This window comes from Anomaloglossus baeobatrachus, chromosome 3 (assembly GCF_048569485.1).
Source record: "Anomaloglossus baeobatrachus isolate aAnoBae1 chromosome 3, aAnoBae1.hap1, whole genome shotgun sequence".
In the NCBI taxonomy this organism is placed as follows: Eukaryota; Metazoa; Chordata; class Amphibia; order Anura; family Aromobatidae; genus Anomaloglossus; species Anomaloglossus baeobatrachus.
Genome location: NC_134355.1, coordinates 581,524,569 through 581,539,425, shown reverse-complemented (window position 1 = coordinate 581,539,425; position 14,857 = coordinate 581,524,569). Strand labels below are relative to the sequence as shown.

Sequence of the window (14,857 nt, the reverse complement as noted above, 5' to 3'; positions counted from 1 at the left end):
CAGGTATGGCTACTTTCACACATCCGGTTTTTGTTCTGCGGCACAATACGGCGCTCTGCGGGTTTTTTGCATAGACTTAGTATTGTGCCGCATGGGCTTGCGTTCGGTCCGGTTTTTGCCGCATGCGGCAGATTTAGCCAATGCCGCGGCCAGATGGAACGTTCCCTGGCACGTTTTTTGCTCCGGCAAAAATCGCATCGCGCCGCATCCGGCCGCTGTGGTGCATTTTTCAATGCATGCTTGATGCGGCGCGATGCGGAAAAAAACGCATCCGGCCGCCGCATGTGGTTTCTTCCACTGCGTATGCTCAGTAGCATGCCGCAACCAGAAAAAAAACGGACGGGCCGCATGTAAAAACTTACGCAAAGGATGCGGTGTTTTCGCCGCATCCGTTGCATAGGTTTCACAGTCGGATTGAGCCGCACTGCTCAAATTGGATGTGTGAAAGTAGCCTAAGTGCTGTTTTCAATAGTTCTGCTTTTAAATGTGTGAGGCCGCTTGGCACCCTTCAGATAAAATAAAATATTAGTGTAGGACTGCCCCTTGAGATTTGCCGTGGAGTGGCGGGGTAGCTCAAAATATTGCAATGTTTTGCCAAAAATCTCCATTAATTAATAAGTACAGTTTAGAAATCGTGCTGGCGCCCTCATTTTGATTTTTCAATTTTCTACATCGATAAAGTAAAGTGTATTTTCCAAAAATTAAAAAATGTACCAAAAAGTCTAAAGGGAGGAGGAACCCCTTAACTGCTATTTAAACCCTGTATAAAAAACCCCCAAGAACAAAAACACTGCAAAGTTTCAGCCAAAATGGTTTATGTGAAGCAAAAAAATGGGCAAGAATAATACACGGCACGCCTCATATCTCGCTACATGGTTTATAGAGGGAAGTAAAACTAGTGCTCCTATCACATCACATTTTGGCAATGATCAAGCACCGGACTTTAATTTGGCAGAAGAATAGGACTCTAATGCTGCGGATAAAGAGCTGCCGTGACATAACACCATAATGTAAGTGAATGAGGACCACTGCAAGTCACAAAAATGCCACCAGGTTTGGATTTCTTGCTCGTTGCTTGTCATATATGCACATAAAATATAGATTACTCCATAAAATGCCGCTGTAGAACCTATAAGGCCCACCCATTCTGTATGCAGAGCTTGCTGACAACACTGTCCATCATCCATACTGGCCACAAATCATTCAAGTGGAGACACAAGTACATTTTATTAAACATAAATATGTGCTGGTAAAAAAATAATCATACATGTTATCAATAGACATATGAGCTCCTTCTAGCTGCTGCTGTGGTTAGGATTTTAGGCTGGAGTTATGTAACAATATGGTATTTAGGACAGGCTTTCATAAAAACATGATAGCCCTTCCTCGTGTCATCAGAAGTGCCTTAAAAGGGTTGTTCACTACGCTGCCAATAATGGCCTGTCCCTAGGATAGGTCATGAATATCAGATCGGTTGGGGTCCGACACACCACACCCCCGCTAATCAGCTGATGTCGGTGGTAGCCGGAAATGCTCAGTTCTGGCACTACTCTATTTTCTGATAGTGGCTGTGGCTGGATACTGCACATGCACCTCCTATTCAGATCAATAGCAGGTGGATGTACAGTACCCGGCCACAGCCACTATCAGAAAAAGGTGCAGCTCCAGTACTGAGCATTTCCGGATGCCACCCGTGTCCGGGAGCAGCTGATCGGTGTGGGTGCGGAGTGTCGAACCTCGGCCGATCTGACATTGATGGCGTATCCTTAGAAAAGTTCATCAATGTAAAAGTAGTGGACAACCCTTTTAAAGGAACTGATGGCATAAGTCATCAACATCAGGTTGATGGGGGCCCAAGAGCCGACAGTGTCACTGATCACCCGTTTATCTCAGGTGATTGCTGTTGTAACCAGTGTACAGTAGATAGAGAAACAACAGTACACTGTGTAGTGGTCATTGTGAAGCTCGGCAGTTCAGCTCCTATGCAATTGAATGGACACTATACAGTGACTTATGAGCTATGGAAACCCCTTTAAGAGTTTCTGCTGCTATTTCTATATAAACAGGTGACCGATGAAAATACTCTGGGCCCAATTAATCACAGCTTTTACACCAGAATTCTGATAAAGCTTTGGAAAGTCTCAAAGTTTTGGTGCAACTCAAGGCTGAGCTAAAGTTTTGTGATTTTGGCGTGGGCAGCACTGGGGTAGGAACAGGGGCTTGTGAAGCCCCGCTTGTCAAACGCATTAGGAGCGGCGGGTTTCCTTACGGCACAATCTTGCTTCAGTCAGGGATTGGTGTAAGATTGGTTGCGAGGCGTACAAAGAGGCACATGGCACTTGTCAGACGCTCCCGATTCACTAAGAGGTCTGCACTTCTTAATGAATCAATAGCGTCTGGCTCCAGCATACTCCCTCCTCAAGATCAGCATGGAAAACGCCGGTCTTGAATTGGGGCCTTGGTAATTTTCACAGCTATCTGGGACATAACGAAGTTCTGCCAGTGGCCAACTTATTAGAATATCAAGTCTATTAAGCCTTTTTCTTTAAGCCAGCTTTGCCAACCATCCTTCCACATTGCCCAGATTTGCGTCCCCCTCTTCCTTGCCGTCTCTGGCATTGCACTCCACAAACTCAATCTTCAAAGGAAGTTGGGAGAATTCAAAGTCTTTGCCCTTTCTTCCTAGCTGTGCGGCTGCTGGTAAATTGGTGCCTTCCAGGGTGCTGGGAGCTGCAGACTGGGTGACCCGCAGGGTATTCCTGGTATAAAAGAAAAGAAGAGTAACACCACAGATCATTACCCGGCAAACAACGGCCCATCCATTTCTCCAATCCCCAATATCTTTACTGCTAGGAAGGTATCCAGGTACGGCGGACACACAGTGAGGCTAAGATACTAATGAGGAGTCTAAGGGGTACTTTGTGCGATGTCGGTGGGAATAAGCAGCACAGGGTAGGGTACAAAGTATTAAAATTTAACCTTTAATAGTTCCTATTAAAAAAGGGAAGCAGGTATAACCTTCCTCCACATCTGTTATCTATAAAACCAAAACATACAATTCCCCTTCAGCATGTACAGGGGTAACAACAGGCCCAGGACAACACCTGTGCAGATAACAAGGGTAGGTAAACTAACCCGTGTCACAAGGGACACTGGGATAGTCCAACCCTTTTTGGGCCCGGACCATACGGTATCAGACAGAGGTCCAGGAACCCTGGAAAAAATAGAGGGGGATGGAACGATCTCACCACATCGGACGCCGACCCAGCCTCTATCAAGAAGATCCTCTAGTCCTCCCGGGCGTCCCAGTGGTCCTTTTATAATGGACTAAACACCTGGTCCCCTTAAGGAGAGAGAGGTCCTGATGTCCTTATTCTCCCAACGCGTTTCATATACCAGAATAATCGTCAGGGGAGTGTCAAGAGTCAGTCCCTATATCAGCAGGACAGGACAGGACATGCGGACGGCAAACAGCGGGGCTCCTATATGGCGCAGCATATAGGAGCCCCGCTGTTTGCCGTCCGCATGTCCTGTCCTGTCCTGCTGATATAGGGACTGACTCTTGACACTCCCCTGACGATTATTCTGGTATATGAAACGCGTTGGGAGAATAAGGACATCAGGACCTCTCTCTCCTTAAGGGGACCAGGTGTTTAGTCCATTATAAAAGGACCACTGGGACGCCCGGGAGGACTAGAGGATCTTCTTGATAGAGGCTGGGTCGGCGTCCGATGTGGTGAGATCGTTCCATCCCCCTCTATTTTTTCCAGGGTTCCTGGACCTCTGTCTGATACCGTATGGTCCGGGCCCAAAAAGGGTTGGACTATCCCAGTGTCCCTTGTGACACGGGTTAGTTTACCTACCCTTGTTATCTGCACAGGTGTTGTCCTGGGCCTGTTGTTACCCCTGTACATGCTGAAGGGGAATTGTATGTTTTGGTTTTATAGATAACAGATGTGGAGGAAGGTTATACCTGCTTCCCTTTTTTAATAGGAACTATTAAAGGTTAAATTTTAATACTTTGTACCCTACCCTGTGCTGCTTATTGCCGTAATTTACTATTGAGGTACATTACCAGTAGCTGAGATATATACGATGTCGGTGGGGTCAAATCGAAAGTGCCGCACATCCGGCGTCGCTCTCGACATCGTAGGGTGTAAATCGCTTTAACTACGATTACCGAGCGCAAAAGCGTCGGTATCGTATGATCGGTGTAGTGTGTCATTTTCATTATTTTGGCTGCAGCGAAGGTACAATGTTGTTCCTCATTCCTGCGGCAGCACACATCACTGTGTATGAAGCCGCAGGAGAGAGGAACATCTCCTACCTGCGTCCCGTCTGCAATGTGGAAGGAAAGAGGTGGGCGGGTTGTTTACGTCCCGCTCATCTCTGCCCCTATTGGCCTCCTGCCGTGTGACGTCGCTGTGACGCCACACGACCCGCCCCCTTAGGAAGAGCAGGTAAGTGCATGTGAAGCTGCCGTAGCGATAATATTCGCTACGGCAGCTATTACAAGATATCGCTGCTGCGATGGGGGCGGGGACTATCGCGCTCGGCATCGCAGCATCGGTTTGCAATGTCGTAGTGTGCAAAGGGCCCCTAAGGAAGCAGGGCAAGAAGCCACGTGGGAGCAGCTGCAATGGTGGCCATGTTACCATACTTTTCCAAGAACACATCACACAGAAATCCTTTTAAAGTCCAGGTGCACATGTTGAGTATTTGGTGAGATTTCTTAATCTAGGTATTTGTTCCATTCTTGGTTTTGACTTACAATCAGAGGAAAAGTAGAATAGAAACACGTCACCACTTCTGGATTTTCTACCCACAAATGTGGAGGTAAAAAACCTCACCAGATGCGTGTGATCATGGCCTAGATCAGTGATGGCGAACCTATGGCATGCAGAGCCCATTCTGCTGGCACGTGTGCTGTCGCCTGATCCTGCAGCTTTCATCTGCTAGTGCAGTCGCGCCGGCAGATCAAAACTGTGTTGGAGCGGAGGAGACATTTCTCCTCGCTCTGACACTCCTCCTCCCCCAGGCTGCAGGTGTGTTACCTAGGACACGGAGGAGCGTCAGCGAGCGGCGCCGGCATAATGACGTCTTCTGGCCACGTGGGAACTGAGGACCCAGCGGCGCGCAGCGGGGGAGCGAGTGCAGGAAGGTGAGTTGTGTGTTGCTTTTTTTTTTATAACGCGTGTGCGGCTGTGCCAAGGTGGGGATATGGGGGGGGGAGGTGGGGATATGGGGGGGGCGCAGTGCTAGCGTGGGAGAACGCACATGACAGCATGGGGTGGGGGTGGGAGAACGCACATGACAGCATGGGGTGGGGGTTGGGGAACACATGCCAGCATGGGGTGGGGACATGCATGCCAGGATGGAGGAAAACATGCATGCCAGGATGGAGGAAAACATGCATGCCAGGATGGAGGAAAACATGCATGCCAGGATGGAGGAAAACATGCATGCCAGGATGGAGGAAAACATGCATGCCAGGATGGAGGAAAACATGCATGCCAGGATGGAGGAAACATGCATGCCAGGATGGAGGAAACATGCATGCCAGGATGGAGGAAACATGCCACGATAGGGTACATTTACCAGGAAGGGGAACATTTACCAGGAAGGGGTACATGCTAGGAAGGCGTACATTTACCTGGATGGGGGTAAATTAACCAGGATTGGGAACATTTACCAGGATGGAGGACATTTACCAGGAATGGGGTACATGCCGGGATGGGGGAACATTTACAAGGATGGGCAATATGTCAGGATGGGGTACATTTACCAGCATAGGGGAACATGCCAGAATAAGGTACATTTACCAGGATGGAGGACATTTACCAGGATGAGGTATATTTACCAGGATGGGGCCATGATGGGGACAAATATACCTGAATGTAGGAAATATATATCAGGATGGGGGACATGTTTACCAGGAAGTGGCCAGGAAGGGGGACAGAACTACACAATGAAAGGGGAGGGGAGCAACTCGTACGTCTTTATGGGATTTCAAGATGTTCAGACTTTGAAATGTAGATGTGGATTACAGGGTGACATCTGATTACATTCCAGGCTAAAATCTGTCTAATATGCTGCAATTTTTTCCAGAATGATGAATCCAACTGCTGTGTCTGGAAAGGGCTCAGCTTCAATGTGTGGTAAGCATGAGCGTGATGCCCCCTGCTGTAGAGAAGAGAAGACTGCAAAGGTAAGGTTAAAATCAAGTATTTACATAATAGGATTGGTTGGCACTTTGTAAAAAAAAAAAAAAGGGAATTTTGTTTACTTACCGTAAATTCCTTTTCTTCTAGCTCCTATTGGGAGACCCAGACAATTGGGTGTATAGCTTCTGCCTCTGGAGGCCACACAAAGTATTACACTTTTAAAAAAGTGTAACCCCTCCCCTCTGCCTATACACCCTCCCGTGGACCACGGGCTCCTCAGTTTTGGTGCAAAAGCAGGAAGGAGAAAACTTATAAATTGGTCTAGGATAAATTCAATCCGAAGGATGTTCGGAGAACTGAAGACCATGAACCAAAAGAACAAATCAACATCAACAACATGTGTACACACAAGAACAACCAGCCCGAAGGGCACAGGGGTGGGTGCTGGGTCTCCCAATAGGAGCTAGAAGAAAAGGAATTTACGGTAAGTAAACAAAATTCCCTTTGTCGCTCCATTGGGAGACCCAGACAATTGGGACGTCCAAGAGCAGTCCCTGGGTGGGTAAAACAGTACCTCATTAAAAAAGAGCCGAAACCGGCCCCCTCTTACAGGTGGGCAACCGCCGCCTGCAGGACTCGCCTACCTAGACTGGCGTCTGCCGAAGCATAGGTATGCACTTGATAGTGCTTCGTGAAAGTGTGCAGACTAGACCACGTAGCTGCCTGACACACCTGCTGAGCCGTCGCCCGGTGCCGCAATGCCCAGGACGCACCTACGGCTCTGGTAGAATGGGCTTTCAACCCTCAAGGGAGCGGAAGCCCAGAAGTACGGTAGGCCTCTAGAATCGGTTCCTTGATCCACCGAGCCAAGGTAGACTTGGAGGCCTGAGAGCCCTTACGCTGGCCAGCGACAAGGACAAAGAGCGCGTCTGAACGGCGCAGGGGCGCCGTGCGAGACACGTAGAACCGGAGTGCTCTCACAAGATCCAAAGAGTACAAATCCTTTTCACACTGGCGAATTGGATTAGGGCAAAAGGAAGGCAAGGAGATATCCTGATTTAGATGAAAAGGGGATACCACCTTAGGGAGAAATTCCGGGACAGGACGCAGAACCACCTTATCCGGGTGGAAAACCAGGAAGGGAGCTTTGCATGACAGCGCTGCAAGCTCAGACACTCTCCGAAGTGATGTGACTGCCACCAGGAAGGCCACCTTCTGAGAAAGACGGGAGAGAGAGACATCCCGCAGCGGCTCAAAAGGCGGCTTTTGAAGAGCCGTCAGGACCCTGTTAAGATCCCAAGGTTCCAACGGACGTTTGTAAGGTGGGACCATGTGGCAAACCCCCTGCAGGAACGTGCGGACCTGCGGAAGCCTAGCTAGATGCTTTTGAAGAAACACGGAGAGCGCCGATACTTGGCCCTTGAGAGAGCCGAGGGACAACCCCTTGTCCATTCCCGATTGTAGGAATGAAAGGAATGTTGGTAAGGCAAACGGCCATGGAAGAAAACCGTTATCAGAGCACCAGGATAAGAAGATTTGCCAAGACATGTAATAGATCTTGGCGGACGTTGGCTTCCTGGCTTGTCTCATGGTGGCAATGACATCCTGAGATAACCCTGAAGACGCTAGGAGCCAGGACTCAATGGCCACACAGTCAGGTTGAGGGCCACAGAATTCAGATGGAAAAACGGCCCTTGTGACAGAAAGTCTGGGCGGTCTGGAAGTGCCCACGGTTAACCCACCGTGAGATGCCACAGATCCGGGTACCACGACCGCCTCGGCCAGTCTGGAGCGACGAGAATGGCGCGACGGCAGTCGGACCGGATCTTGCGTAGTACCCTGGGCAGCATTGCCAGAGGGGGAAACACATATGGCAGTCGAAACTGCGACCAATCCTGGACCAAAGCGTTCGCTGCCAGAGCTTTGTGATCCTGAGACCGCGCCATGAAGGCCGGGACCTTGTTGTTGTGTCATGACGCCATGAGATCGACGTCCGGCGTTCCCCAGCGGCGACAGATCTCTCGAAACACGTCTGGGTGAAGAGACCACTCCCCCGCGTCCATGCCCTGACGACTGAGAAAATCTGCTTCCCAGTTTTCTACGCCCGGGATGTGAACTGCGGAGATGGTAGAGCCTGTGACTTCCACCCACTGCAGAATCCGCCGGACTTCCTGGAAGGCTTGACGACTGCGAGTGCCGCCTTGGTGGTTGATGTAGGCGACGGCAGTGGCGTTGTCCGACTGGATTCGGATCTGCCTGCCCTCCAGCCACCGATGGAAAGCCAATAGGGCTAGATATACTGCCCTTATCTCCAGGATATTGATCTGAAGGGACGATTCTATTGGATTCCAGGTTCCTTGAGCCCTGTGGCGGAGAAAAACCGCTCCCAAACCTGACAGGCTCGCGTCCGTGGTGACCACGGCCCAGGTTGGGGGTAGGAAGGATTTTCCCCGAGACAGATGTGGGTAGGAGCCACCACTGAAGTGATGTTTTGGTTGCAAGGGAGAGAGAGATGTTCTTGTCGAGGGAAGCCGAACTCTTGTCCCATTTGGGAAGAATTTCCCATTGGAGTGGCCGTAGATGGAATTGCGCGAACGGCACTGCCTCCATAGCTGCCACCATCTTCCCCAGGAAGTGCATAAGGCGCCTTAAGGGGTGTGACTGACTCCGAAGAAGTGATTGCACCCCCGCCTGCAGAGAAAGCTGTTTGTCGCGCGGTAGCTTGACTAACGCTTGCTGGGTATGAAACTCCATCCCGAGGTAAGTCAGTGATTGGGTCGGCGTCAACTTGGATTTCGGGAAATTGACGATCCACCTGAACTGCTGGAGAGTCGCCAGAGTGACGGTAAGACTTCATTGACACGCCACCCGAGAAGGGGCCCTGACTAGGAGATCGTCCAAGTAGGGGATCACCGAGTGGCCCTGAAAGTGCAGGACCGCCACGACGGATGCCATGACTTTGGTGAAAACCCGTGGGGCTGTCGCCAGGCCGAAGGGCAATGCGACGAACTGGAGGTGTTCGTCCCCGATGGTGAACCGCAGGAAACGTTGATGTTCGGGTGCGATCGGCACATGGAGATAAGCATCCTTGATGTCGATCGATGCTAGGAAGTCTCCTTGTGACATCGAAGCGATGACTGAGCGGAGAGATTCCATCCGAAACCGCCTGGTTCTCACATGTCTGTTGAGCAGCTTGAGGTCCAGAACGGGATGGAATGACCCGTCCTTTTTTGGCACCACGAACAAGTTGGAGTAAAATCCGCGACCACATTCCTGAAGGGGAACGGGAATCACAACTCCTTCCATCTTCAGAGCGTCCACTGCCTGAAAAAGTGCGTCGGCCTGTGCAGGGGGTGGGGAGGTTCTGAAGAAACGAGCCGCCGGACGAGAGCTGAACTCTATCCTGTAACCATGAGACAGAATGTCTCTCACCCAACGGTCTTGAACATGTGGCCACCAGGCGTCGCCAAAGCGGGAGAGCCTGCCACCGACCGAGGATGTGGGTAGGTGAGGCCGAGAGTCATGAGGAGGCCGTCTTGGAGGCAGTGCCTCCTGCGGCCTTTTGGGGGCGTGACTTGGACCGCCACGCATAGGAGTTCCTCTGGCCTTTCTCCGGCCGGTTGGACGAAGAGGTTTGGGGCTTGACGGAGGGACGAAAGGACCGAAACCTCGATTGGATTTTTCTCTGCTGAGGTCTCTTAGGTTTGGACTGTGGTAAGGAGGAGTCCTTTCCCGAGGATTCCTTAATAATCTCATCCAGCCGTTCGCCAAATAAACGTTCGCCAGAAAAAGGCAAACCAGCTAAGAACCTTTTGGAAGCAGTCTGCTTTCCATTTGCGCAGCCACATGGCCCTGCGGACAGCCACGGAGTTAGCGGATGCCACGGCCGTACGGCTAGCGGAGTCCAGAACGGCGTTCATGGCGTAGGACGAAAATGCTGATGCCTGAGAGGTCAAGGAAGCAACATTCCGCGTGACAGCATTAATCTCAGACAGACATGCCGAGATTGCTTGGAGAGCCCACACGGCCGCAAAGGCCGGGGCGAAAGATGCGCCCGTGGCCTCATAAATAGACTTCACCAGGAGCTCTGTCTGTCAGTGGCATCCTTCAGGGATGAGCCATCGGCAACAGACACAACGGACCTAGCAGCCAATCTAGAGACTGCCGGATCCACCTTGGGTGAGTGTGCCCAGCCCTTAACGACTTCAGGTGGAAAGGGATAACGCGTGTCAGAGTGCCTTTTAGCAAAACGCTTGTCCGGGACCGCTCTGGGCTTCTGGACAGCGTCCCTGAAGTTAGAATGATCAAAAAACGTATTGCGCGTACGTTTGGGGAATCGAAATTGGTGTTTCTCCTGCTGAGAAGCCGACTCCTCTACAGGTGGAGGCGGGGGAGAGAGATCCAACACCTGGTTGATGGACGAAATAAGATCATTTACTAAGGCGTCCCCCTCAGGGGTATCAAGGTTGAGGGCGAAGTCAGGGTCAGAGCCCTGAGCTCCCACGTCCGCCTCGTCATCCTGAGAGTCCTCAAGCTGAGATCCAGAGCAGCGTGAGGAGGCCGGGGAAGAGTCACAGCGAGGCCGCTTAGCCGGTCTGGGACTGCAATCCGGGCAGGAGTCCTCCGCCTGGGACCTAGTGGCTATCCTGGGAGCGCGCTGCGGCGCGGACCGAGAAGGCCCTGGAGGAGACAAACTAATAGGGGCCGGGGCCTGTGAAGAGCCCGGTCTGGACTGCAATGCCTCAAGGAGCTTAGATGACCATTTGTCCATAGACTGTGCAATGGATTGAGAAAGTGACAGAGTTTCTCAGCGAAAGAGGCCAATGACAGTGACTCTGTCCCTGCAGCCTGCTCAGGAGGAGCAGGGGGATCTACATGAGCCGAGGGGCCCACAAGTGCCCTAGGGTCCGGCTGAGCAAGCGTGGCAGGAGTCGAGCATTGATCACAGTGAGGGTAGGTGGATCCCGCAGGCAACATAGCCCCACAAGAGGTACAGGCTGCGAAAAAAACCTGTGCCTTAGGGGCTTTGCTCCTTGTGGACGACATGCTGTAAGCAATAAGTGTCCCTTAGGAGAGCGACCACTGAGGGTATATGGGAAAGGGTTATACAGCCGTTCCGATTTTATATATATATATATATATATATATATATATATATATATATATATATATATATATATATATATATATATATATATATATATATATATATATATATATATATATATATATATTATATATATATATATATATATATATTATATATATATATATATATATATATATATATATATATATATATATAGGCACCCAGCCGGAGCTCTCAAGGGGGGAGTGGAGCCATGGGCGGCGCCGGCAAAAGGCGGGAATCTGGAGGCCCCATAGTGGTCAATGAGAGGGGAGGGGAGACATGCAAAGATGCTCCAGCCCTCTGTCGGTAATCCCGCCCTGACAAGCAGGCCCGGGGGCAGGATTTTTCGCGACTAGGCCGCAATGAAGTCGGGGACTAAATTTAAGGCCGTGCCCGACAAGCAGGCACGGTCGGCGCGGAAGTCCGATGAAAAAACAACGGACGGCGCTACTGGGGAGAAAGGCGACCTCTCTCCCCGTACCGTCCCCCCATGGGGACACAGAGTACCTTGAAGGTGCAGGGCCCGGTCCCTGGGGATGAAAACGCTCCGATCCAGCAGGTTCCACCAGGGGCTGCGGATGGAGCACGGTCTCAGCAGGTGAATGACCGGTGAGGCTCCCACTTCTCCCAGAGCCGCATAAGGGATGGTGAAGGAGACGGCATGTGGCTCCAGCCTTTGTACCCGCAATGGGTACCTCAACCTTAACAACACCGCCGACATAGTGGGGTGAGAAGGGAGCATGCCGGGGACCCCATAGGGGACCTCTTTTCTTCCATCCGTCATACTATGTATGAGAAATCTTTTTTTTTTTTTTTGTTATGAGTGGATGTGTGCCTCCTTCCACACAAAGCATAAAACTGAGGAGCCCGTGGTCCACGGGAGGGTGTATAGGCAGAGGGGAGGGGGTTACACTTTTTTAAAAGTGTAATACTTTGTGTGGCCTCCAGAGGCAGAAGCTATACACCCAATTGTCTGGGTCTCCCAATGGAGCGACAAAGAAAATTGGATTTAGGGCTACAATTTGGGCACTCGGCCTGTAAAAGGTTCGCCATGACTGGCCTAGATCGTTGTTGTGTTGTATTGTATTGAAGTAAAGCACCACGCCAATATTTCTTTTTATTGCAACACTGAACTGGTGCTGCTAACGCAAGACCTACACCTAATATTATACCCTTCAGCTCTTCCCGACACTGCTCGAGTCCTAATCTGCCATCTTGTGACTGACTGGAGGTCAGAGGTAACAGTCTCAAGCTCTCAATGCAATTCAACGAGAGGTGGAACGAGGCTCTCAGACTTGCATTGAAAACGGACCTCTGGCTAACTCAAACAAATAATGGAGCGATCAGGCAAGTCACAAACTGCAGGAGACCACCTGCGTCTGCAGATATACGAGGTGAATATGGCAGCTGGTAAGTATAAGGCTGTGCTGCCAGCGTGAGCAGAGTGTCATGCGAGGATCGCATTAGTCCCGGTGTAGCCCTGGCCTTAGTTTGAGAATCCCAGTGCAGGTTGAAATTCTCAAACAAAGAGTCATCAGGGGGAGAGGCCTCTGTCACAGTCCCCTCTCTGAAATGAAGCATCATCAGTGATGCCGTTTCAGGGGCTGGTCTGCTTCCCTGCACACTGTCATTGTGCGATGTGCACACTGACAGTGTGCAATCACATGCGGGGCCAGTACAGAGCTCTAAACACCGCCGGGTACGCTGATAACATGCTGTGACTCTCTGTTCTGCTGCTGGCTCATTACAGCTGATCTGAGCTGGCAACAGTGCACACTGTCAATGTGCACATTGCACAGGGATTGGCCCAGGCCTTAAAATGAGTGTCAGTAATGAGGTTTTGTTTCAGGGAGGGAGGGAGGCTGTTTCAGTGAGCACCACCTCTGACCCCTAATGACGCTTCGTTTGGAGAGTCCTAGCATACACTGGGGATTTGCAAACAAGCGTCAGACTGGAAATAGAAAAAAAAATAAAAAATTAATATCAATAGCCATTAGTAGTTAGGGAATTTTTCATGCAACCATATTAGAAGTCAGTTTGGGATTACCCCATTCAATAGAAATTTGGATGAAAGTTTGTTTAGCCTTAGGACAACCCATTTAATGCAAAACAGGTTCTCCAAAACAAGAGATGCGCTTGCTAAGGCATTTCAACTAGATGAGTGTGTGTAGTTTTTATTATTTTTTTTTTAAACATTGAAGACTATAGAGAATGGATCCATTAATTAACTATCAGTTTTTCTTCCTTTTGCAAAGGATCTGTTTTTTGCTTACTGGATCAGTTTCAAATGGGAGAAAACGAATGGCTAATTAATAAATCCATTTTCCATAGACTTCAATGTTAAAAAAATAAAAAAATGCATCCAGTTTAAATAAGTTTCTTTTTTTTAGCTGGACAAAAAAAAGTTGTGTCTGCACAACTGTTCTGTCAATAGATTGCTGCTGGATCCGTTTCAACGGATGATTACTGAACAACGGGGCGGCACGGTGGCTCAGTGGTTAGCACTGCAGTCTTGCAGCGCTGGGGTCCTGGGTTCGAATCCCACCAAGGACACCATCTGCAAGGAGTTTGTATGTTCTCCCCATGTTTGCGTGGGTTTCCTCTGAGTTCTCCGGTTTCCTCCCACACTCCAAAGACATACTGATAAGGAATTTAGATTGTGAGCCCCAATGGGGACAGTGTTCCTGATGTATGTAAAGCGCTGTGGAATATGTTAGCGCTATATAAAAATAAAAATGTATAACTTAGCTTAAGGCCCGTTTCACACATCCGGCATTTCAACGGATCCAGCACACTCCAGCACAGTGTTAATACTATACAATGGCATCACAGCAAGGTCCGGTCACATGACAGCATGTGACCGGAGGTTGCCGCGATGCCATTGTACTGTATTACACTGTACTGGAGTGTGCTGGATCCGGCAAAATGCCGGATGTGTGAAACGGGCCTTAAGCAGCTTGCACAAGATCATGTAGTTGCAGGAGAGAGAAGTCAGCTGGTTTATTACTAGTGATGGACGAATCTGAACTGTAACGTTCACGGACCCCAGACACGGACTTCTCAGTGAAGTGTTACTGTTCGGGTACCCAGCCAAAAATTAAAACGTTAAATGAAAGCAAAACAGATTAAAGCACCTGAGGTCACAGCTTCAGATTCAGTGGCATCACCGCTCACAGCTGCGGCTCAGTCAGTGTGTCTCTGAAGCAGCAGTGAGTGGTTTTTAATGACTTGCAGGGGTGTTAATAAATTGGAGAAAGAGGGTTTGTTTTTTTTTATTAATAAAGGATTTTTTCTCATTCTTTTTACTTACAGGGTTAGTAATGGGGCTTGATGACAATGTTTGTCATTTTTGACAAGTCACAGCTGTCATTAACCCCTTATATTACCCCGACTGCCACCATACCAGGGCAATCAGGATGAGCTGGGTAAAGGGTCGGAATTGTTGCATCTAATGGATGTGACAATTCTGGGGTGGCTACAGGCTGGTATTTTCAGGCTGGGGGAGCCAAATAAACCATGGGCCTCCCAAGACTGAGAATACCAGCCCCCAGCTGTCCACTTT

At 49.7% G+C, this 14,857-nt stretch overlaps 1 protein-coding gene across 1 annotated transcript in view; it reads right to left on the bottom strand.

Annotated features, from left to right (window-relative positions):
- Positions 1 to 1,202: 1,202 nt before the first annotated feature.
- The window catches only part of SRPRB (SRP receptor subunit beta), a 37,197-nt gene continuing 23,542 nt past the window's right edge, over positions 1,203 to 14,857 (bottom strand). The window contains exon 7 of the mRNA XM_075338712.1: positions 1,203 to 2,759. Within this exon, the coding sequence (XP_075194827.1) occupies positions 2,546 to 2,759 (214 nt within the window). The 3' untranslated portion in view covers positions 1,203 to 2,545. The remainder of the gene's footprint in view (positions 2,760 to 14,857) is intronic.